The 24072-nt window shown below is 32.8% G+C and overlaps 5 protein-coding genes across 5 annotated transcripts in view; 4 read left to right on the plus strand and 1 right to left on the minus strand.

Moving 5' to 3' along the window:
* LOC125861667 (uncharacterized) overlaps positions 1-415 on the plus strand; it is a 15121-nt gene extending 14706 nt beyond the window's left edge. Inside the window, exon 3 of the mRNA XM_049541520.1 lies at positions 300-415. Within this exon, the coding sequence (XP_049397477.1) occupies positions 300-415 (116 nt within the window). The remainder of the gene's footprint in view (positions 1-299) is intronic.
* Positions 1-4299, plus strand: part of LOC125863174 (uncharacterized) — a 6155-nt gene extending 1856 nt beyond the window's left edge. Inside the window, exon 2 of the mRNA XM_049543343.1 lies at positions 2936-4299. Within this exon, the coding sequence (XP_049399300.1) occupies positions 3043-4212 (1170 nt within the window). The 5' untranslated portion in view covers positions 2936-3042 and the 3' untranslated portion in view covers positions 4213-4299. The remainder of the gene's footprint in view (positions 1-2935) is intronic.
* A 984-nt stretch (positions 4300-5283) lies between these two features.
* Positions 5284-6804, plus strand: LOC125863173 (uncharacterized). Its single transcript, XM_049543342.1, has one exon. It carries the CDS (start codon positions 5543-5545, stop codon positions 6710-6712), a length of 1170 nt encoding a protein of 389 aa, XP_049399299.1. The 5' UTR covers positions 5284-5542; the 3' UTR covers positions 6713-6804.
* Positions 6805-13521: 6717 nt separating this feature from the next.
* LOC125862221 (NADP-dependent malic enzyme) lies at positions 13522-20071 on the plus strand. Its single transcript, XM_049542249.1, has 19 exons — positions 13522-13683; positions 15006-15126; positions 15318-15392; positions 16089-16240; positions 16329-16434; positions 16955-17020; positions 17100-17195; positions 17307-17378; positions 17459-17542; positions 17619-17717; positions 18102-18149; positions 18237-18290; positions 18405-18503; positions 18586-18675; positions 18759-18836; positions 19003-19077; positions 19180-19270; positions 19652-19780; positions 19945-20071. The coding sequence occupies exons 1-19, from the start codon at positions 13538-13540 to the stop codon at positions 20031-20033; spliced, it is 1770 nt and encodes a 589-aa protein (XP_049398206.1). The 5' UTR covers positions 13522-13537; the 3' UTR covers positions 20034-20071.
* Positions 20072-20772: 701 nt separating this feature from the next.
* Positions 20773-23409, minus strand: LOC125862968 (alpha-soluble NSF attachment protein-like). Its single transcript, XM_049543099.1, has 10 exons — positions 23271-23409; positions 23031-23195; positions 22182-22231; positions 22027-22102; positions 21862-21941; positions 21592-21743; positions 21336-21495; positions 21197-21244; positions 21023-21103; positions 20773-20935 (listed from the first exon to the last, which is right to left on the minus strand). Exons 1-10 carry the CDS (start codon positions 23353-23355, stop codon positions 20774-20776), a joined length of 1059 nt encoding a protein of 352 aa, XP_049399056.1. The 5' UTR covers positions 23356-23409; the 3' UTR covers position 20773.
* Between the last annotated feature and the right edge of the window lie 663 nt (positions 23410-24072).

The following is a 24072-nucleotide window of genomic DNA, read 5'->3' on the forward strand; positions in this document are numbered from 1 at the left end:
TCTTTCAACCCTTTTGTTATATCACTTTTTACATTAATGAAGGGCATTTTTGTAAACAAATAAATTGCTCTTAAAATTTATTATTTTGAATACAACAAACCAAACACTCAATAAAAAATAATCCCAACACAACTTATCCCATCATAACTAATCTCAACATAACTTATCCCATCATAACTCATTTTCAAACCAAACGACCCCTTAACATATAAGAATATATATGTATATGTATCTCCTTCACTATTAATCTTATCCCTCAGATAGTTAGAATTAGTGAAACTCTTGACCTTGTACCTCAGATAATTTAGTTGCAGTGCAGAAATTAATACATATTCCCAGACAAGAGGGAGTTGCTCGGATGCTAAACATCCCTCACTTCCAACCCTATAATGAGGAAGAAGATGTAAAAAAATAAAATAAAAATGATTAAATATGCCTTTCATGCACCGGTAATGAGTGTATTACACTCTCTATGACATGTCAGCAAAAAGTGTCAAAATGACATAGCATGATATAACATGAGGTATCTAAAATGAACAATGCTTAGTTTAGGTTTCTAATTGAAAATTGATGCCAACTTAAAGGGGCCACCAATGGGTTCCGCCTAAAAAAAAATATCCTCTGCAACTCCCATTTTTCTTCTTTCTCTGTCACTCCCACACATCAAATTCTGAATCTTTATCAACTCAACATTGAAAAAACATTCTTTCAATGAGGCAATATGAATTGTTAACATAATTTTATAAGTAATAAGTTAACAAATCTATATATATATATATATATATATATATACACACACATATATAGAGAGAAGGTGATGTGGCACCTCTCTATGGCCAGCATTCATCTTTATTTTTTTCTCTTTTTTTTTTTTTGCATTTTAAAATTCATAATTTATTAATTAAATAAATTTAAAAAACCTAACAAAACATACTATGGATAACTAACAGTAATGCCAATAACAAACATTAATGCTAACAGTAAGTCCACGTAATATAAGTTTCTAATAAAGCTCAAATAACTGCTTCATCCCACGTACTGTACCAAATAATGCTAATTAATAATCAGACCTTTGGCTTTTCAATTTCCCCAGCTTTATAGTTTTTGTGTAAAGATTAAAGAGTATTAGAGAATATATAAATTCCTCCAATTTCATGTTCAGGAAATTTGTAGAAGCATTGAGCAGAAGAAGTCAAGAAATGTATGTAACAATTCATTTTAATTTTCATTTTACATATTTTGTTGATGACTTGCTATTATTTTCAGTATATTTTTATCTCATTTGTTTGAGCCGAGTTTGAGCTGAATATGACTACAATTCAATTTTCTTTGAGAAATCAGATTGTGCCAACATAAACTTTAATAGCTTTTGACTTCGGTGCCTCAACTGAAGATATTTTGATACGGTATGTCACAAATTTATTTAAGAATGATATTTTACTTTTTACAGATCATAAAATACATTTGATTTTGCAATCAATTTTGGATTATATATATATATATATATATATATAGACACACACACCTCACTATAGCCTAGAACACCATTTATTTTTTTCTCATTTTTCGGCCTTTTTTTCTATTTTTTTCCATTTATATAATATACCCAATTAACTTTATTAACTATGTTAAATATAGTTAAATAAAATGTTGTATAATTATTAATAAATATAATTACGGATAATTCAAAGTCTTCTTGAATTGTACGTAATTAATGAAAAGATCACAGGAAAATATCCATAACAAATGTGCAAAATCATGCACAGTTTTTCATTTAATACTCCCTTTGTCCAACCATAGTTATTCACTATTGATTTAGCACACATCTTAAGAAATTATAAATAATTACTATTATCTTTTGAACATATTAAATTTAATGTTTTGAGAAATGTATTAGCTAAACAAAGGATAAATTATCTCTTAGTTTTTCAAATTGAATTGTTGGACAATTATTTTTAATATAATGAGCGAATAAAATAGACAGAGGGAGTAATAATCTCATTACTATTGGCTTTATGATTATTTAATTATATTATCAGTTATAAAAAAAACCTATCATCTATCAATTCCCCACGAAAATAAAATTGTTCTCCTATACTTAAATTTTCACAACTTCTCACCCATTATTGCCAAGACTATGAGAAAAAGGCCCAACTTCATAGGGTATTACGTTTCTAGAGTATTCTTAAGATTGTGACAAAGACAAATGTGTTTCAATAAATAATTCTAAAATTTTCTTAATTTAATAAAATTTGATAAAGTGAAACGTAGATGAAATGACATGATATCTCTCTATGATATACATTTCTATTATTATTACTCATGTTCTTAATGTTTTTTCTTAATTTTTTGGACTTTTCCCTTCATTTTTTTAATTATAAAATACTAAACTCCTCTTATATATCTATTAACACACCATTAAAGAGGACAATGAAGAGTTTAAACAAAAAATATTTTTATTGTTGTAATAGAAAATGAAAATGTAACAATTATAAAGAACTTATTGCAATCAATTAATAATAAAGTATAAAATTAGGCATGAGAGGAGAGCACATATCTGAAGATCAATACGAAATTGAAGAATTATTGCAAGAGAAATTTATCGCCTCACATAAATTAAAAAATCAAAATTATAATTTATCTGTATAAATGAATTCATTAGAGAAATTAGAATATATACAATAGAAACTATTAGAAAATCTAACAAACTTTTTAAGTAATATTTTAAAAAGAAGTTTGGATTAGGATTGGATTGGTCAGTATAAAAATCTCTATCTTTGTAACGATTCTGTATTGAAAGCGGTGTTTCCGATCTCCAAACAAGTTTGGATTGGATTGGCTTGGCTTGGTCAGTATAAAAATCTCATCTTTGTAACGATTCTGTATTGTAAAGCGATTATCGTCTGCTGCTTTGGTATACATATAAAAATCTCAGGTTTGGAGTTTTTGTGAATCAGTATAAAAATTTCAATTGTTTGTGTCTGCTAACTGACAATTATCCACTACTCTTGTATTCTGTTTTCAAATTTTGAAATTGCGAGTATGAATCCAATGAGAAAGAAGTGTGTAAAGGAGGAGATTTGTGAAGATGTTATGATAAAAATATTGGACTTTTTGCCTTCAAAATCTCTGGCAAAGTTTAAATGTGTATCCAAGTGTTGGGAAAAGTACATTACTGATTGCCGTTGCAGACGATGGATCCAAAAACCATATCTAGTTGGTTTCTTTTGTCAACACTTCGAGGTTCCCCGTGTACCTATGCGGACTAACTTCTTCTCGTCGTCTCAATCAGTGATTGATGGCACTTTCGATGAGTCATTAGACAATCTTTTTCATAGCAATGCACGTCTTGTTGCAGCATCCAATGGTTTTCTTCTTTGCTATGTGAAAAAGGTGCATTACTATGTTTATAATCCCTCCACAAGCCAATTATTGGTTCTTCCAAAAACTCAAATCTGCATGGAGGACGACGAATATAATCCACCACCTATTGGATTTATTTGTAAGGTAGATAACCCTGATAATAAAGATATTATCTCCTTCACTATAGTTCGGTATGCAATACCTGACTATCAATCTAATTTACAATTTGCTGTAACCATCGAAAGTTTCTCTTCTGAAACTAATGCTTGGACTGCAAATAAGATTATTCTTGATGTACCTCTAGGACTGTTTCGTTCTACGCAATCACCATCAGCTAGTGTCATCGATGGAGTATTCTGTTGGCTTGATGATTCACTACAGATAACTGTTTATGATAGTATCTACAAGTCTTTCTGGGCTTTGAAATTGCCTGAAGATATGGAGAGAGGAAAATCAGGTGGTTGTTATCTTGGATCATCAGCTGGTGGATTGTATTTTGCATTGAATATTATATTTGAGGCAACCATCATTGTGTGGTACCTTGTGAGCAATATTCGTAGTCGAGATGCAGTATGGGTTAAGAAGTATGTTGGAAATGTAGGCAGCACTGTTCTACAATGCCGGAAGGATTTTGGACTTGAGGGCTATCATAGAATTGTGTTGAAAACCATGGTCATTCATCCTACTGTTCCACACATATTTTATTTAGGTTTTCTTCGTAAGGTTATTTCTTATGACTTTGAGATGGATGTTGCACAACTTGTCTATAATTTTTCAGGCATAAGTCCAACAGAGAGCTACAAATGTTTTCCTTATGAATGGTATCAATGGCCGCGTCGTCTTCTGTAGACTCTATTTGTTCTTGTTTGAATAATATGTATTCTATATATACTTTGAACTTAGATACAAATAATGGAATTCCTTCTTTCTATTCTAGCTAATAGCTAATTATTTTGAAGTCTCTGCCATTTCATTATCTGGTTTTCAATTTGCTCAAAGTTTGGGCCAATATACTCTTAACATATATCTCCTTCACTATTAATCTTATCCCTCAGATAGTTAGAATTAGTGAAACTCTTGACCTTGTACCTCAGACAATTTAGTTGCAGTGCAGAAATTAATACATATTCCCAGACAAGAGGGAGTTGATCGGATGCTAAACATCCCTCACTTCCAACCCTAAGATTGTGAGTTTGAGTCACCAAGGGAACAAAAAGGTGGGAGCTCCTAGAGAGGGGTACAAAAATACATATTCCGAACCTGCATAATCACTTTTATGTGTGTGTTTGCTTTAGTGCAAATGACAACTAGGTCATCTGAATACTTTGTAAAGAGTTGATAACTCAGGAAAAAGATGATATAGAATTCAAAACTTTGCAGGGGTCCCCAAAACAGAGTCTTTCCCTTTTTATTATCAAAGCCTTTAATTGTTGGATAAACCTAAGAGAATCATGTAAAGTCATAAAGAAACGAAATCTGTGTCTGGTATTATGGAAAACATTTTTCGTAAAATATTTTTAATTTTTTTTCTGTTTGATTAGTTTAATTTTTTTGAAAAATATTTTCAATTTTTTTTCTTATGTTTTGTTAGTTTAATTTTGAAAATCAAATTTGAATATAGATTTTGTAACTGCTAAGAATTTGGAGTGAATTTAGGGAGAGAAAATAGGAGTGGTGAACGGCTGAAGACTTTTATGTATCCAGTAATTTTTAGAATTAGGAGAAAGAAGGAATTTAAGTAATATTTTAAGAAGGTTGGAAAAAAAATATAGAACGAGGAAATCAAACTTATGTATATAAGTAATTTATGCATATTATTTCTACCACAAAAGGCTATTCATCCAAAAAAAAAAAAAAGAGAAAAAGGAAAAACCCAAATTGAACCCATTAGGGTTTTTTCGGATCCCAATAGGCTATTCAGCCAAAAAAAGAAAAAGAAACACCCAAATTCCGATCCCAAAGAAGTTTGGATTAGGATTGGATTGGTCAGTATAAAAATCTCTATCTTTGTAACGATTCTGTATTGAAAGCGATTATCATCTGCTGCTTTGGTATACATATAAAAATCTCAGCTTTGGAGTTTTTGTGAATCAGTATAAAAATTTCAATTGTTTGTGTCTGCTAACTGACAATTGTCCACTACTCTTGTATTCTGTTTTCAAATTTTGAAATTGCGAGTATGAATCGAATGAGAAAGAAGTGTGTAAAGGAGGAGATTTGTGAAGATGTTATGATAAAAATATTGGACTTTTTGCCTTCAAAATCTCTGGCAAAGTTTAAATGTGTATCCAAGTGTTGGGAAAAGTACATTACTGATTGCCGTTGCAGACGATGGATCCAAAAACCATATCTAGTTGGTTTCTTTTGTCAACACTTCGAGGTTCCCCGTGTACCTATGCGGACTAACTTCTTCTCGTCGTCTCAATCAGTGATTGATGGCACTTTCGATGAGTCATTAGACAATCTTTTTCATAGCAATGCACGTCTTGTTGCAGCATCCAATGGTTTTCTTCTTTGCTATGTGAAAAAGGTGCATTACTATGTTTATAATCCCTCCACAAGCCAATTATTGGTTCTTCCAAAAACTCAAATCTGCATGGAGGACGACGAATATAATCCACCACCTATTGGATTTATTTGTAAGGTAGATAACCCTGATAATAAAGATATTATCTCCTTCACTATAGTTCGGTATGCAATACCTGACTATCAATCTAATTTACAATTTGCTGTAACCATCGAAAGTTTCTCTTCTGAAACTAATGCTTGGACTGCAAATAAGATTATTCTTGATGTACCTCTAGGACTGTTTCGTTCTACGCAATCACCATCAGCTAGTGTCATCGATGGAGTATTCTGTTGGCTTGATGATTCACTACAGATAACTGTTTATGATAGTATCTACAAGTCTTTCTGGGCTTTGAAATTGCCTGAAGATATGGAGAGAGGAAAATCAGGTGGTTGTTATCTTGGATCATCAGCTGGTGGATTGTATTTTGCATTGAATATTATATTTGAGGCAACCATCATTGTGTGGTACCTTGTGAGCAATATTCGTAGTCGAGATGCAGTATGGGTTAAGAAGTATGTTGGAAATGTAGGCAGCACTGTTCTACAATGCCGGAAGGATTTTGGACTTGAGGGCTATCATAGAATTGTGTTGAAAACCATGGTCATTCATCCTACTGTTCCACACATATTTTATTTAGGTTTTCTTCGTAAGGTTATTTCTTATGACTTTGAGATGGATGTTGCACAACTTGTCTATAATTTTTCAGGCATAAGTCCAACAGAGAGCTACAAATGTTTTCCTTATGAATGGTATCAATGGCCGCGTCGTCTTCTGTAGACTCTATTTGTTCTTGTTTGAATAATATGTATTCTATATATACTTTGAACTTAGATACAAATAATGGAATTCCTTCTTTCTATTCTAGCTAATAGCTAATTATTTTGAAGTCTCTGCCATTTCATTATCTGGTTTTCAATTTGCTCAAAGTTTGGGCCAATATACTCTTAACATATATCTCCTTCACTATTAATCTTATCCCTCAGATAGTTAGAATTAGTGAAACTCTTGACCTTGTACCTCATATTGCTAAACATCCCTCACTTCCAACCCTAAGATTGTGAGTTTGAGTCACCGAGGGAACAAAAAGGTGGGAGCTCCTAGGGAGGGGTAAAAAAATACATATTCCGAACCTGCATAATCATTTTTTTGTGTGTGTTTGCTTTGGTGCAAATGACAACTAGGTCATCTGAATACTTTGTAAAGATTTGATAACTCCGGAAAAAAATTATATAGAATTCAAAACTTTGGAGGGGTCCCCAAAACAGAGTCTTTCCCTTTTTATTATCAAAGCCTTTAATTGTTGGATAAACCTAAGAGAATCATGTAAAGTCATAAAGAAATGAAAGGCAATTGTAGAAACCAGAATTTGTGAACTTTTGAGTAATATAATGAAACTTTACAACAACATAAGCAGTGTAGTGTAGTCATATGATGGAACTTTGAGAAAGAGTAATAAATTGTAAACTAGGAGCATTACCAGAGTGTTGGTGAACCAATTCGGATTTGTGTCTGTACTTTTCCTAAGGAGATTGATGGAAGTTTATTGCTAGAGGAAGAAGGATCTGCACATGGTGTATGTTAATTGTTGTCGATATTGTGCTAATTGATGGCCGTACTTGTGGATGAGCTAACCAACACAATGGTAGATGAAGTTCCTGGTTGTATGTTAATTGTTGTCGATATTGTGCTAATTGATGGACGTACTTGTGGATGAGCTAACCAACACAATGGTAGATGAAGTTCTTGGTTGTATGTTAATTGTTGTCGATATTGTGCTAATTGATGAAACAAGTGAGGGCGTCAATCAAAAGGTTAAACTATGGAGAAGAACTTTAGAGAGTTTATGGTTTTAGGATAAGTAGAATTAAGAGTGAATATATGCATTACAAGTTTAGTCAACATAAGAGTGACAATTAGATAAGATTGCAGAGTGAAAATGCAAACAATTCAGCTATAGTTCATCACATTCACAAGATGAATGCCATAGAGATGAGAATGCCAAGATGGATGTGTGATCGATCATACAAGATTAGAAATCATTGCATTTGCAAGAAGGTTCAAGTAACAGATTGGGAATAAATTGAGGGATGGTCGCTTTAGATGGTTTGATTTATGTCATGCATCAAGCTCTAAATGAACCTATTCGTTTGTACGTAAGAGAAGGTGTTGAAAGATATGAGGTAGACTTAAAATTGCATGGAAAAAAGATGTCTCGAAGAACTACAATCTGGGGATCCATACAGACTTAGTAAAGCTAGGGCATATATGATGGAAGAAAAAAATGCATATTAGTAGAGAATATTTGTAGACATTAGTACTTTTAACTATAGCTCTTATGCTTTATAGGAATGGTTTAAATGGAGTGACGTGGTCAGTGAGCATTCATATAGTCAATCCTAACTTGTTTGATTTGCGGCATTGTTAGTAGAAAATAGAATTAGATAGATCATATATGTGCTTACACACACGAAATGAAACAAATAAATGGCTCTTTCACGTAGTGAGAAATACTTTCTTCCATATAAATAGTTTCATTAGTTTAACTCTCTTCTGAAACTAATGTGTGGACTGCAAATAAGATAATTCTTGATGTACCTCTAAGACTTACATTCTACCTATATGAAATCACCATCAGCTAGTGTCATCGATGGAGTATTCTGTTCGCTTGATGATTCACTACAGATCACTGTTTATGATAGTATCCACAAGTGTTTCTGGGCTTTGAAATTGCCTGAGATATGGAGACCGGGAAAGGTTGTTGTCATCTTGGATCAAGTGGTGCATTGTATTTTGCATTGAATATTAGATTTGTGCCAAGCATCACTGTGTGGTACCTTGCGAGCAATATTCATAGTTGAGATGTAGTATGGGTTAAGAAGTATGCTGGAAATGTAGCCAACACTGTTCTACAATGCCCGGAGGATTTTGGACTTGAGGGCTATAATTGGTTTGAGATGACGAGCATCGCGATTCATCCTACTGTTCCACCCATGTTTTATTTGAGTTTTCTTGGTAAGATTATTTCTTATAACTTTGAGATGGATGTTGCACAACTTGTCTATAATTTCACAGGATGTAGGCCAACACAATGCTTCAAATTTTTTCCTTATGAATGGCATTAATGGCCACGTCGTCTTCTCTAGACTCTTTACTTATTTGAACAATATTTATTCTATATACTTTGAACTTAGATACAAATAATGTATTTCCTTCTGTCTATTTTAGCTAATAGCTTGATTTGATCCTTGATTCTAGTCCCTTTTTTTCAAGTAGAAAGCAGAATAGTGGACCGTACGAAAATTTGAAAAAATCATGTTGAATGACCCTTACATGCTAAAGAAATAGTGGAGATCATGCTGAGGTTACATGTACTGCTCCCCTATTATAATTACATTGGATCTTGTAAGGGTTTTGAAAAAAATGTGTCCGAAAGACATATCTCCCAGATATTTCTAGACTAACACACACGATCGAAACTGAGAAAATCATCTAATAACTGTAAACCCATTCAAACTTTTATGGGTTGAAACTCAAAAGTATCCTCGAATGATGATTTCTAGTATTGTATGTGTTTGTCTTGTCCTGATGAGACTAGGCGAGAACTTAGTATAACGAAAGAAATATGCACACTTGGAAGAAACAAAATACCCTACTAAGTAGAATATCAAAAAAATATGTATTTGTTATTACTATTAATTCAAATCTTCTTAATAGTTTGTTGCAAATCTCTTACTAATTATTATGCACACTTTTTAAATTTCATTATTGATGTAATTATAATTAAAAATCGTAAACAATTAAATTTATAGTTACTTTTGATTTCTTAATTTATCCAATTCATTTCAATTTGAATTAACTATGTTTTAATATTGGCTTTATAAGATTGTCTTCAATTCTTTGAGATGTTTTATTAAACATTTCAAGCTCAAACTAATTAGATTATCAAATAATTAAGTTTTTTTAAAAAATATTGTCTTAACCTTGAATGTCTTATAATCAAAAGAAAATTTTGATAGTTCATGTAACAATTGATTATGTTAAAAAAGTTTTTAAAACTAGAATCAATAAAAGAGATCTAAACATTTATTTTGTTATATATTGTACAATAATTTATATATGTTTATTCTTGTCTTACAAAATATTACAAGAGATGTGATACTGTTAATTAAAAAAGAAAAATAAATTATTAAATTATAATCAATTACAATATCTTTAAAGAATTAATAAGGATAAAATATATAAACAAATTAAATAAACTAATTATCTTTTCTAAATTTTGGCTTTAGGCACCCAATGTTTATGTTTTTTTTTTTCCTTTGGTCTCATTTGAATTTCTTTTGAATGATCAAACTTTTTTTGTTCTGGTAGCGAAATTGTTCTCCAATCCAAAGCACGATTTATTGGAGATTTATTTGGTTTGATAAACCTATACAATGCCTTTGACAGAAATAGCGAGACGTTTCTAACTAATATCTCAAAAATGAAGATATTCCTCAATAGCACCGAACAGGATTCAACAGTGGTAATATTAGTAACTTTCCTATAAGAGGTAAAGAAAACAAAAGTTTGTATAATGGACAGATTAGAAGGGTCAATTTTACCCTCTAACAAGATACATCATTAATTCATTACTTTTTGGAGTTGCAATTATACTTGTTTTCCCTTCTTTTCTTATTTCTTTTTTTCATTCTACTCATTGAAAAAAAAAAAACTACTCTGACTATTCATTGTTTTTAATCCTACAAATTGAATATTTGCAAGGTATAAAGATAGTTTATAATTCTTTCTTCAATGTCTTTTTTTATTTTTTGTGTCTCAAATTTATTTTTAGATAATAAATATTATCCTTAAGTAAATAATGTTACAAATACATAGCCCATATCACATGATTGACATCAAATATGAGTGTATATGGTGAATGTGTTGATTGGTGTAGTCTACTATGGATATAACAATGTTATATCTTTCGCTGGCTAGGCATCAACTCTCGAAGAAATAATCCAACCCCGTTGAAACAAAAAGTATAAGAAGAGTCGGAGGTGTATATGATTTAAATTTTATGGACTCAATTCGTAAGATTTTTAACATTTATGAACTCAACATATGAAAAAACTTTATTTTTATGTTTATAATCCTGCTACGAGTCAGTTTTTGGCTCTATCAAAAACTCAATTCTGCATAAAGATATCATCTCATTCACTATAGTTCGGTATGCAATACTGAACTATTGGGATTTATGGTTCACTATAACAATTGAAAGTTTCTCTTCTGAAACTAATGTGTGGCCTGCAAATAAGATTATTCTTGATGTACCTCTAAGTCTGTTACATTCTACTTTTTATTTTAGCTAAATGTTTGATTTGATCCTTGATTCTAGTCTATTTTACAAGTAGAGAGTAGAATAGTGGCCCTCTAACAAAAATCGAAAAATCGTCTAAATCATGTTAAATGGCCTTTTCATGCTAAAGAAATAGTGGGGATTATGGTGAGGTTATATGTATTGCTCCCCTATATCATTACGTAGGCTCTCGTAAGTGTTTTGAAAAAAATGTATTCAAAAGACTTATCACCAAAATAATCATTGGCTGACACACACAAGAAAAATTGAGAAAATCGCCTAATTCATGTAAATTGGCCCCTAAATGTCCGATATGGACTCTAAAAATTGTGAGACTGTACGTAGTTCTCCCCCAACTCCCTACAGAGGGTTCCATAAAAGTTTCGCAAAGAAATCATCTGGAAGCCATATCACCAAAATATTCATGGGCTAACACACGAAAAAACTATGAAAATCGCTTAATTCCTGTAAATTGGCCTTAAATGCCTAATATGGACTCTAAAAATTGTGAGATTGTATGTACTACCCCTCCCCCCAACTCCCTACAGAGGGTTCCATAAAGGTTTCACAAAGGAATTGTCCGCAAGTCATATCACCAAAATATTTATGGGCTAACACACATGAAAAATTGACAAAATCGTCTAATTCCTGTAAATTGGCCCCTAAATGCCAATAATGAACTCTAAAACTTTTGAGATTGTATGTAGTGCTCCCCCAACTCTCTATGGAGAGTTCCATAAAGATTTCACAAAGAAATCGCCTGAAAGTCATCTCACCAAAATATTCAGCCAACACACACGAAAAACTTAAAAAATCGCCTAATTCCTGTAATATGGCCCCTAAATGCCCCATATGGGCTTTAAAAATTGTGAGACTGTATTTATTGCTCCCTCAAATCCTTACAAAGAATTTCGTAAAGGTTTCGCAAAGAAATCGTCTTAAAACCATTGTGAGTCATATATACTGCACCCCCAACTCCCCATGGAGGGTTCCGTAAATGCTTTGCAAATAAATTATCTCGAAGCTATATAACCAAAATATTCATGGGCTAACACACGAAAAATTAAAAAAAAAAAACCGCCTAATTCCTATAATTGACTTCTAAATGCCCAAAATGGACTCTAAAAATTATGAGAATGTATATATTTTTCCCCAACCCCCCTGCGGAAGGTTCTATAAAGATTTTTCAAGCGCATAAAAATTCTGAGAATATTGTCTAATTCTTATAATTAAATTGGCCTCTTAATGTCCAAAATGTACTCTAAAAATTATGACTCTGTAAGTACAACTTCCTACAGAGATTTCTGTAAAGGTTTCGCAAACAAGCTGTCTGGAAGCTATATCACAAAAATATTCATGAGATAACACACTCGAAAAACTGAGTAAATCACCTAATTCTTATAAATTGGCCCCTAAATGTCTAAAATGGACTCTGAAAATTGTGAGACTGTACGTAATGCTCCTCCAAATCCCTACAGAGGGTTCCGTAAAGGTTTCAATTTTTTTTTTATCCGTAAGTCATATCACCAAAATATTCATGGGTTAAGACATACGAAAAACTGAGAAAATCACCTAATTCTTGTAAATTGGCCCCTACATGCCCTAAATAGACTCTAAATTTTTTGATAATGTACGTAGTGCTACCCTAACTCCCTACGGAGGATTCTGTAAAGATTTCACAAAGGAATCATCTAAAAGTCATATCTCCAAAATATTCATGGGATAACCCACATGAAAAACTAAGAAAATCGCTTAATTCATGTAAATTAGCCCCTTTATGTCCAAAATGAACTCAAAAATTGTGAGAATATACGCATTGCTCGCCCAACTTCCTACGACGAATTCTGTAAAGATTTTTACAGAAAAATCATTCGAAAGTCATATTACCAAAATATTCATAAATCAATACATACGAAAAAATTGAAAGTATCGTCTAATTATATTCCTATAAGTTGGCATAGACTCTAAAAATTGTAAGATAGTATGTTAAGCTCCTCCAATTCTAAAATCATTTCATCAAAAAATTCTATCGACTTATCCATAGACTGATATACCAAGTGCTAAAGAAAGTGACGAAATCATCATTCACATCTTTCAAGAAAATGACATGTGGCAAAGTAAAGGAAGAGTCAAGAATTGATGAGTATATATTTATTTATTGAGACACGTGTACGTGTACTATAATGCTAATCTATTTTTTATTATATTATATATGTGGCAAAATAAAATAAATTACTTACAACTTACTAGTGTGTGAGAAAAAAATGAATAGCAAGATGAAGGAGAAGAGTGAAGCGGTGTTGGACATGTCACCGACATCAACGGTTGAAGGTGGTGTTGAGGATATCTACGGTGAGGATCGTGCCACGGAGGATCAACTCATCACTCCATGGACTTTCGTTGTTTCTAGGTAATCGTAATGTTCATGTCAGCTTGTGAATGTCTCAAATTAATTTCGCGATTTGCTATCCTTCCTTCCACTAATATAAGTATCGATAATTCCTCAATGAGGATCACGTATGTCTCCTTCTGTCTCAATTTATATATGTGGTATTGTTTTGGTTTTGAAGAGTCAAATTTTGATTATTGATATATTTGTTCAATTCGAACATAGAAATCATAAGTTTTTTTTGTTTGAAATACTTCTTTTGTTTTAATTTGTTTCACAATTTATTTTGTTTGATTTAAACTACAAGTTAAGTCAAATTAACTAATGTTGAGTCTAAATTCATATAGGATCTCCAAAAGTTTTTTAAGGGATTTTTTTATATGTTTAGAAACTTTTTTCTAAATAAAAAATAGTAATAAGTTAATATAACAGTGGTTAATAATTTAAAATATTTAAGTAACATTTGAAAAAGCTTCTAATAAAAAAAAATCATTTTTGTCTTTTTCATATAAAAATCAAGACAAATAAATTAAAATAAATAAAGTAAAAATATAAATGGTAAAAAATATTATAAATTACAGTAATTAACCGCTTAAATATTTGAAAGTACCTATTGATTTGCCATCAACATGATACGGTGAAATCAAGTTTTTGTTTCTGTCAAGGAATAAAAATGATTAATTTTCAATATACCAAAAAATGTACTTGGTACATAATTTAATTTTTTTTCTCATTTGACCGTCTTAAGTACTCCCTCCGTCCCTATTTTAAATATTATCTAAAAAATATCATAAATCACAATAATTAATCATATCAGGCAAGTACAAAAATTGTGGTCAAAAGAAAAATTTGCTTGACTCTCGAAATCTCAAAAGAGTCATAAGAACAAAGAAAATAGTAGTATCTTGTTAGTAGCCGTGTATTTAAACCTAAGAACTCTTTTCAACGTACCAACACCTTAACAAAATGTTAGTGATTGATTAGCTTAAAAAATGGTGATTACAGTTGTGTTAATGGAATCTTTAAGAAATATTTTTGACTAACAAACTTGTGATCTAAGTTGTACGGACTCTTTACTTTCGATCCGCACCCGTGTCGGATTCTCTAAAAATACATTACTTTTGGTGAATCCGATTCGCACCCATTGACATTTCTAAAGATTCCGAGCAACATAGCTTGTGATCATTGAGTAGGGAGATCATATTCATGAATTAGTAAGAGTTTCAAGTTTGTGAATTAAGAAGTAGTTTTTCTGATCATTTTGGGAGTTTGTAATCTTTTATCTGCAAATTTGGCTGTAAAATGTTGTTATATTTGTTAACTTTTTGGCTGGAAAAAATTAGTGGTTACAACTTGTTGAGGGATCCACGTTACAACAAAGGGCTCGCGTTCACGGAGAAGGAAAGAGATGTTCATTACTTGCAAGGCCTTCTTCCACCCGCGGTTATACCCCAGGAACTTCAGGTACATAAACTGATTAATGTTACAAGTTGGAAAAGTTGTTCCCGAGTGATCTATAAGTCATGAATTCGAGTCGTGAATCAGTTATTGATGTTTGCGTCATGTAGGATCTTACATTATTATATACCTTGTGTAATGTGGCCCTTTCCCGGACCCTGCATGAACATGTGATATCTTGTGTTATGTCATTTCAGGAGAGAAGACTTATGCAGAGTCTTCGCGGATATGAAGTCCCTTTGAATAAATATGTTGCCCTGATGGAACTAGAGGTAAACTATAAGCACAAATTCTTTACTTATGAATTTAGTTGTGCATCGAGTTTTGCTATTCATATGAAGGGGTGCGAGTCATTTTCATGTATGATCACTTAACTTTATCCATCGCAAGTCCATAAGACCAAGTAAAGTCGCCTAACTTTTTATTCGATTAAAGTAACTGAACTTTATCTGCTATAAGAGTTTTGTGTAACACAAAAGTCATCTTGAGAGGTATGTTTTATCGTGTAGCGGAAAAAAACTTAGACTTAGTGACTTTACCGTAAAGTTGGTAAAGATAGTATGACATAGTTCAGATTTCGAGAGTCAACAAAGTTTATTCGTATTCCTTTTGAATATTTTGAATTGTTAATTTTTGTGACTTATTGTACTTTTTATGTAGTTTCTAACTATGTAAATTATTTTTCAAAAACCTTAAAAATTGTGTGTCCAAATTCACAGTCAAAATAAAAAATTTGACTTTCGAAATTTGAACTATGGCATATAAATTGGGACGTCCAGAGTATGTAAAGTTATTGTTATAGTTGGTGAATTTCAGTTTGTTTAATGTGGCAAAAAAATGGTTTTGTGACTTTGTTATTATAACGGGTAAAGTTCAGAGGCCATACGTGAAATTGATGTTGTAATGGTATTTTATTTAGCCAGCCTTCTCATTCTTCCTCTGTTTTCTTTTCTGTATTGTATTTGCAGGAGAGAAATGAAAGGTTGTTTTACAAGCTTCTTATCGATAATGTAGAAGAGTTGCTTCCGATTGTCTATACTCCAACTGTTGGTGAGGCTTGCCAAAAATATGGAAGCATTTTTAAGTGTCCGCAGGGTTTATACATCAGTTTGAAAGAAAAGTATGGTACTTTTACGAGTTAAAAGTGTATTTACTGCTTTGTAGTGAAAGTAATTCAACTAAAGATGTAAGTGTTTATTTATTTGCAGAGGAAGGATCCTTGAGGTATTGAAAAACTGGCCTGAAAGGAAAATACAAGTTATTGTCGTTACCGATGGTGAAAGAATTCTTGGACTTGGAGATCTCGGCTGCCAGGTAATCCGTCGACACATATTTTATTAGTTTGTAGTCGAGGATCTATCAGTAACAACCTCTCTACCCCACAAAGGTAGGTGTAAGGTCTGTGTATGTAGTGCTCTCTCCAAACCTCACTTGCGGGATTAATTATACTGAGTATGTTGTTGTTGTGTATTGTGTGTGTGGTAGCTAGGTGTATAGAAAGGGTTCACTTGATTAGAGGTAAGCGGTAAATTTTGTAGGTCACGGGTTCGATTGGCAGAATTAATGGGTAATGCTTGAGTCGGGATAGATTGCCTACATTACACCCCTTGGGGTGCAGTCCTTCATGGACTCCCTCAACATAGGAGAAGTTTGTAGTATAGTGTAAAAATTGCTTAAAATTTGTGTTAAGTTTCAACATTCTTGCATTTTTGTGAATCCTCTAGTTAGATTCATTGGCCCAAAAAAACAAATTTTCTTTTCTTGTTTGAGTACGTTGTAATGCGTCGAATGAGTAATCCTGACATGGAATATGAATTCCATTATATTGTCCCAGGGAATGGGTATACCAGTAGGGAAATTGGCTTTGTATACTACACTCGGAGGAGTCAGACCTTCAGCGGTACCAAAACTCGTTAAAACATATATACTACTATGATTTTGTAACTATGAAAGTGCTATCGTTTTGCTCGAATGTGCAGTGTTTGCCTATAACAATTGATGTGGGAACAAATAATGAGCAACTATTGAAAGACGAATTCTACATTGGACTCAGACAAAAGAGAGCTACTGGGAAGGTCAATTTTATAATAGCATCACTCTATATCGTACTTGTTACTACGTAGAAATATAAATTGAGATTTGCGGTGTGTTCTTGAGATATGTCTGTTTCGTTTTGATCCTTGTAGGAATACTACGACTTTCTTGATGAATTCATGAAGGCTGTGAAGCAAAACTACGGTGAAAAAGTTCTTGTACAGGTTAGTAGTTTGAAACTTGTTAAGGACCACATCGCCTTTCATGTAAAGTCAAAGTCTGATATTTGTAACGTCATCTGCAGTATGAAGATTTTGCGAATCACAACGCTTTTGAGCTGTTGGCGAAATATGGTACCACACATTTGGTATTCAATGATGATATACAGGTATGCTGCATTTCTTTTGGCCTATATCACCGGACATTTGCTTTTGTTTGGATTTTTGATCCCATTAATGCTGCAGGGGACAGCTGCTGTGGTACTTGCGGGGCTTGGTGCATCGCTTAAGCTGCTCGGAGGGTCCTTAGCTGATCATACATTCTTGTTCTTCGGTGCTGGAGAAGTAAGGCTAGAACTTTCTTTTAAAGACTCAAGTTTTCAATTGTTTCCATAGAGGCTAGAACTTTCTTTTAAAGACTCAAGTTTTCAATTGTTTCCATAGACGAGCTACGTCTAACAGCATGTAAAAAAGGATACAAATGGTAGCAATGAATGACTTAGAGAAAGAATACAATAACTGGATGAAATCCCAAATTTCTAGTGCTTTTGTGATTTACTCATGACGCGATTTACATTCGGAGGAGATATTATGCATCTGAAATCATATAATCTTTTTGCCTCTACTCGTGTCGATAGCAGATATAGATGGATAATTTACATTAAAAGATATTGAAATGATCTTAAAGTCATTAAATTGTTCTTCATGTCGATCTCTTCGTGATCACAGGCTGGAACTGGCATAGCAGAACTCATAGCAGTTGCGATCTCAAAGAAGGTGGAAGATTTTGGTTGCCAGTGGTATATCAAAGTCGCATTCTCGTTTAGTATGTTTCACTTGATAAATTGCGTTTGTTATCTGTAGACAAACGTTCCTGTGGAGGAAGCGCGTAAAAATATCTGGCTCGTGGACTCAAAGGTAGGAAAATATACCATCTCCTAGGCTAGTATTTGTCTTAAATTTCACATTTCACAAAGTTTACGATTGGTTCCTCTGCTTACATAGTCTATATAACTGAGTGGTTATGTGCAGGGTTTAATTGTAAACGCTCGAAAGGAATCACTTCAAGCTCACAAGAAACCTTGGGCACATGAACACAAACCTGTCAACAATCTCCTTGACACTGTTAAGGTTTGATCGATGAGCTCCCTAATCGGGGATTACCACTTTTAAAATCCTTTTGAATGTATTAACACTTCTAAAATTTATTTAGGCTATTAAGCCAGCTGCCATAATCGGAACGTCTGGAGTTGGACAAACATTTACTAAGGAAGTGATTGAGGCAATGGCCTCCATTAACAAGGTGCTTCATTTCTGCGATTTTCCATTTCCTCTTCTCACCAATCGAAATTTTCTTGAGCTGACGGACTAAAATATGATTTGCAGAGACCTCTCATTATGGCTCTCTCAAACCCGACTGCACAATCCGAATGCACTGCTGAAGAAGCTTATACTTGGAGTGAGGTAAGTAGTTAATATTCATGACAACGGAGGCCTATGTAAAAAATCACTAATATTTTGAACCATTATTTCGAAAGTACAATGAGTTCAATGCTAAAGTTCTGTTTTTGGTTAAATCATGTACTCAAAGCTCACGACGTTGATCGGTTTCTTATTGTTTTATGAAAAGGGTCGAGCCGTCTTTGCAAGTGGAAGTCCCTTTCCTCCAGTAGAGTACAATAACAAACTCCACATTCCTAGCCAGGTTTGTTAATGCATATATATGCTTAAATTCCTTTTGTAAAGTACCATCGATCACAATCAACTCGATTATGGTTAATTTACGTTCTTTCATGCAATATCACAGGCAAACAATTGTTACATATTCCCAGGATTTGGTTTTGGCTTGGTCATGGCTGGCGCTATCCGTGTGCACAACGACATGCTTTTAGCAGCTTGTAAGTACTCTTTTGTTTCAATTTCTTTGTCTTACTTTCCTATTAAGTTCGTTTTAAAAAGAATGTTTCTTTTCTCTTTTGATAAATGATAACTCTTTAATTTTAACTTCCCACATGGCATGTTCATGTACCACATAGTCAAAAGTTGAATTTACTTTCTTAAACTCCGTCTCAAGTCAAAACTAGACAACCAAATTGAAACAGAGGGAATATTTGAATTACAAACCTTATATTGAAATCTCATATCTTGACCATCATAGGTGGTAAATGGGTGAGTTGGGTCAAATTTGGACAAGTCAATCCCCTCTCCAACCGCCTAACGTGTCACATTCTCCCCTCTACTTTAAACTTTAAGTATTAATTTTTGTTTACACGAAACAGCGGAAGCGTTGGCCAGTCAAGTAACTGAAGAACATTATGGCAAGGGGATGATTTACCCTCCATTTGGTAATATCAGAAAAATCTCAGCTCATATTGCTGCTAATGTTGCTGCTAAAGCGTATGAACTCGGTGAGCCCATTTCTTCCTTTTTCGTCATATACGTCTTAATTGGATTTAAGTTATATGTACCGATAACGCTAAAAACTTTACAGCATTCGTATAAATCAATGTCCATTATATAGAGCTATTTATAATTACCTTTTAAGTGATTTGATTGTGTTACATACACACAGGCATTGCGACACGTCTGCCTCAGCCTGCAGATTTGTTGAAGTATGCTGAGAGTTGCATGTATACTCCGAATTATCGCAGCTATCGCTGATAAATTAAATTAAATAAATAACCTTTCACATGTTGTAATTTTATGGATGATCTTTTTGGTAAATTTTGTAGTCCATGTAAAAGCAGCAATGTGTTTGTACTGTAGTTTGAATAAAATGGATCTTGATTACCCTTCATGATATATAACAATAATAATATTATATTCTGAAAAAGGCCAAATATATTTTCAAACTTTTAAAAATGATATGTGTATATCCTTGGTTATATATATCCTTCTAGTGAAGGAATCTTTTTTGTGAAGGTATGCATCCACTAACACTCAATGGACCAGGACAATTTGTACTTTCGATGGGAATTCAACAAAGAACCCTCTGCGTGAAAGTTGGTAGTCCATGTGTCGAATTAGGGACAGAGCTAGTAAGGGTCTAGGGGTTCATTCAAAAGTTACACTGTACATATATGGTAATATTATATTTTATGTATATATATATATATATATAGTTAATGTTGTACAACACCTTTATGAATGCTGGCTCCACCACTATGTCGAAATCAATTTGGAAGTCAAACTCAATTAGTTCTTTATTTCTTTTGAACAAGTTTCTAAATCCATTTTTTGTTCTTTTATTTGAATTCATAATAACAATAACTTGCACATTTCATTAATGAAAAGAAAAGTGAAGGCCCAAATTGTAACACTTAAGTAGAGCATGATAAGAAAGCAATCCTAGAAGAAGAATTAAGTAAGATCATATTCCTCAATCCTACTAGCTAAAGGTATCAATGGTTTTTTGTTCCGAAAAGTCTAATTTTGATCGTACAAAATAAAACAAACGAACATGGTACAATATAAAATAACCATCCTAACTGTCCTTTTGACTCTAGCTCTTTCGCCTTCAACGCTTCCTTCACCTTGAGAAGAACTAGTGTCCTCCATTCATTCTGTTAAATGAGATGAAATAAGCATCATAAAATGTGTTAAGGTTGATTGAGCCAAGGAAGTATAAATTTAAAATGTGTTAAATTTACCAGCTTTATAGTGCTATCATATTCCTTGAGATAACTAGTAAATTCTGCAACATCTCTCTTGTCAATAGCAGCTGCCAAACCCTATCATTTGCAAAAGTATTCTCCTAAATTATTTGTATATAATCATATTTGAAACACATTATGATCCTAGAGTTAATACAAGACATGCCATACCATTAGAAGCTTGCACTCACGCGTCCCTGAAAATGTTGTATCCAGTATCTACAAATTAGGATGTATTATGTACTTGAAACATATATCATGATTCATGTCCCGTTGAAATCTTAGGAGTCTTGAAAGGAAAACACTCTACCTGATATCGCTCCAAGGCGTTGTTAATTGCAATAACATTACCTCTAAAAAGTTGGCAAATACCAGCATTCAGAAGATGCCCTCTAACTCCATATTTCAACAAGTTGTTTCTGGTGGAGTATGTTGCTATCTCCTCAAACATCGCGATTGATCTTTGAAATCTTTGCGACAATACAAAATGCAAAACTTCAGTTATTCTTTCCATGTTCAGCAATACAAAACTATATTACGTACTACTTCAAGATGAAGAATCTTACTTTCCTACTTTAGCTGAGTATTCTGTAATTTTCTGCCTGCACTGATTTGCAGATGATGTTAAATCCATACTCTGAAAAAGATCAGCTATTTTCTGATAGTAAACGATAGCCAGCTCCAAATTATTCTCGTGTTCATATAATTTAGCAATGTCCTGGATCCAAAAGATTTTTTTATGTATCTTTCAAATGCATAATGAAAACATTCAGCAGTCGTCTATTGAAAACAACGAAAAGAGCACATTTGGATTCTCCTCCACAATATAGTTGTACCTGGTAATGTCTTGTGGTCGCGTTTAACCTTCCAATGTCCAGCAATATATGTGTTGCTTTCTCTAGACATGATATTGCTTCTGCAAGAAATAGACATATATCCATAAGACATTCCTGCAACGTCATACAAGATTCGTGCAATAGCACAATAAGGCAACACACAACTTTTCAAATTTGTCGTCATCTTGTAGTAATCAGCAGCAATATCATAAGAACGAGCAGCCTCAAGTTTCTGATCCAACTGATAAGATAAGAGAAAATAGTTTTAAGAATTTAAGTTTTTGTACAAAAGTTATAATGAAGAAGATCAAAAAACATACCTTCAGATGACAACTTGCTAATTTCACGTATACTGCTCCAACTCGATCCCCTGAAAGATGAACATTGTAAGATTAATGTGCATCTAATACTACATAAAACAGTAAGTCATCTTTGATAGATCCAACAAGAACAACAATAGCACGCTCACTATTCAATTTACCCATTAAAATCTATTGGCATCTGACACTAATTCAACTCTAAAAGCTAGCTCATTAAGAGAAAATTACACAAGTACTCCATATACGTAGACCACCCATCCATTTCCAACCAATGTGGGACTTTGACTCACTCTAACACACCCAACTAGAGCATGTAGGCTTGGCAGTCGAAACAGGATTTGATACCATGTAAAAACACGATAACCGGAACCTAATTTGACCCCCAAAACTAACTCATGGTAGGAAAATTGCTCAAGTTCGTATAAGCAGATTCCATTCAATTATTATGAATTCTCTAAAAGTAGTTAAGGATCATCTTAGACCTTGCTACACTATATGGATTCAATTTCATTATTCAAAAAACAAATTAGGAATCTCTAAAAGTAATTAAGTATCATCTTAGACCTTGCTACACTATATTCCACTATCAAACAAACAAATAAAGGTAATGCACAAGTATCCGTGGACTGTGACCGAAATCTCAGATACACACCTTAATTAAACTAAGGTCTTATTATCCCAAACTTATTTGTTTTGGAATTTTATACACCTTTTGCCTTACATGATGGGTTCATGGGTTCAGGGTAATAGAACCTTAGTTTAGTTAAAAGATGTGTCTCTGAAATTTCGGTCATAGTCTAGGGGCTGCTTATGCCTTATCCCAAGAACAAATGGTGTTCTAATACAAACATGATTTAGCGAATCTGAAGCGATCAACAGCTTTATAGAGTAAATCTGCAGCGTCATGATATTTGGACCCGAAAATTCCCCAATCATTGAGTTTCTTCTCAGCTTTCTTCACCAATTCTTCTCCTCTCGATATTTGATCTCCCTTTATGAAGAGGCCGTTAATCACTACAATAGTTAAGCAAAATATGATTAGTAACAAAAAATTAGAAGTATTAAGAATTGATTAGTGGTAAAACAAACCTGATTTATCCAACTTCATATTATTAGCAGTTTCCCTAAATTTCTTCACAGCTTTCTTCACCAATTCTGATATTTGATTCCCCATTGTGACGAGAATTTTCTAAACCAAATTTCAACTAAATCCTATTTAAAACCGTACTTACAAATAGTACTAATTTGACTCAAAATAGAATTGTTTGGAAAAACAATTAACGATCAAAATTACCATCCTTGTCAAATTAGGTAATATGTATTCATATTATCTCGATTATTCATATTTAAAAGAAGTGGTTTATCTGAATTGAAATTTGTTATGAATTTATTAATTAGTAGGATAATATGTAATTATTTTAAAGTGAATTTATACTCTTTCTGTTTTTTTATATGCCATTATTATTATGAATAATTGGTTCATAATATTTGTCATTTTAAAAATCAATGCATAAATTACAATATTTTTCCTATTATACCCTTAGTTAATTAGTTTTGAATATAGATATTTGACCGACCTAGGAAAACTAATAAGTCATTAATATTCATTGTAATTACTTTATACATTGATTAATTACTCTCAATATTGCACTACTCTATAAAATCTCATTTTGAAAGCTAATTCAACAAACAAAAAAAAAAAAAAAAAAGACAGCGAAAAATAAAAAATAATCGTGAAAGTTGAAGCTTCAATAAATTTTATCAAGGAAGATGACACTTCAAAAGGTTTAAAGAGTGTAAAAATAGAAGACTCAACCATTATATGTGAAGGCCAATTTGAGAAAAATCAAGATCCAAATAAAGAAATTTTGCACAGTTTCGACTTGAATAA

The sequence above is a fragment of the Solanum stenotomum genome, chromosome 4 (genome assembly GCF_019186545.1).
Source record: "Solanum stenotomum isolate F172 chromosome 4, ASM1918654v1, whole genome shotgun sequence".
NCBI lineage: Eukaryota > Viridiplantae > Streptophyta > Magnoliopsida > Solanales > Solanaceae > Solanum > Solanum stenotomum.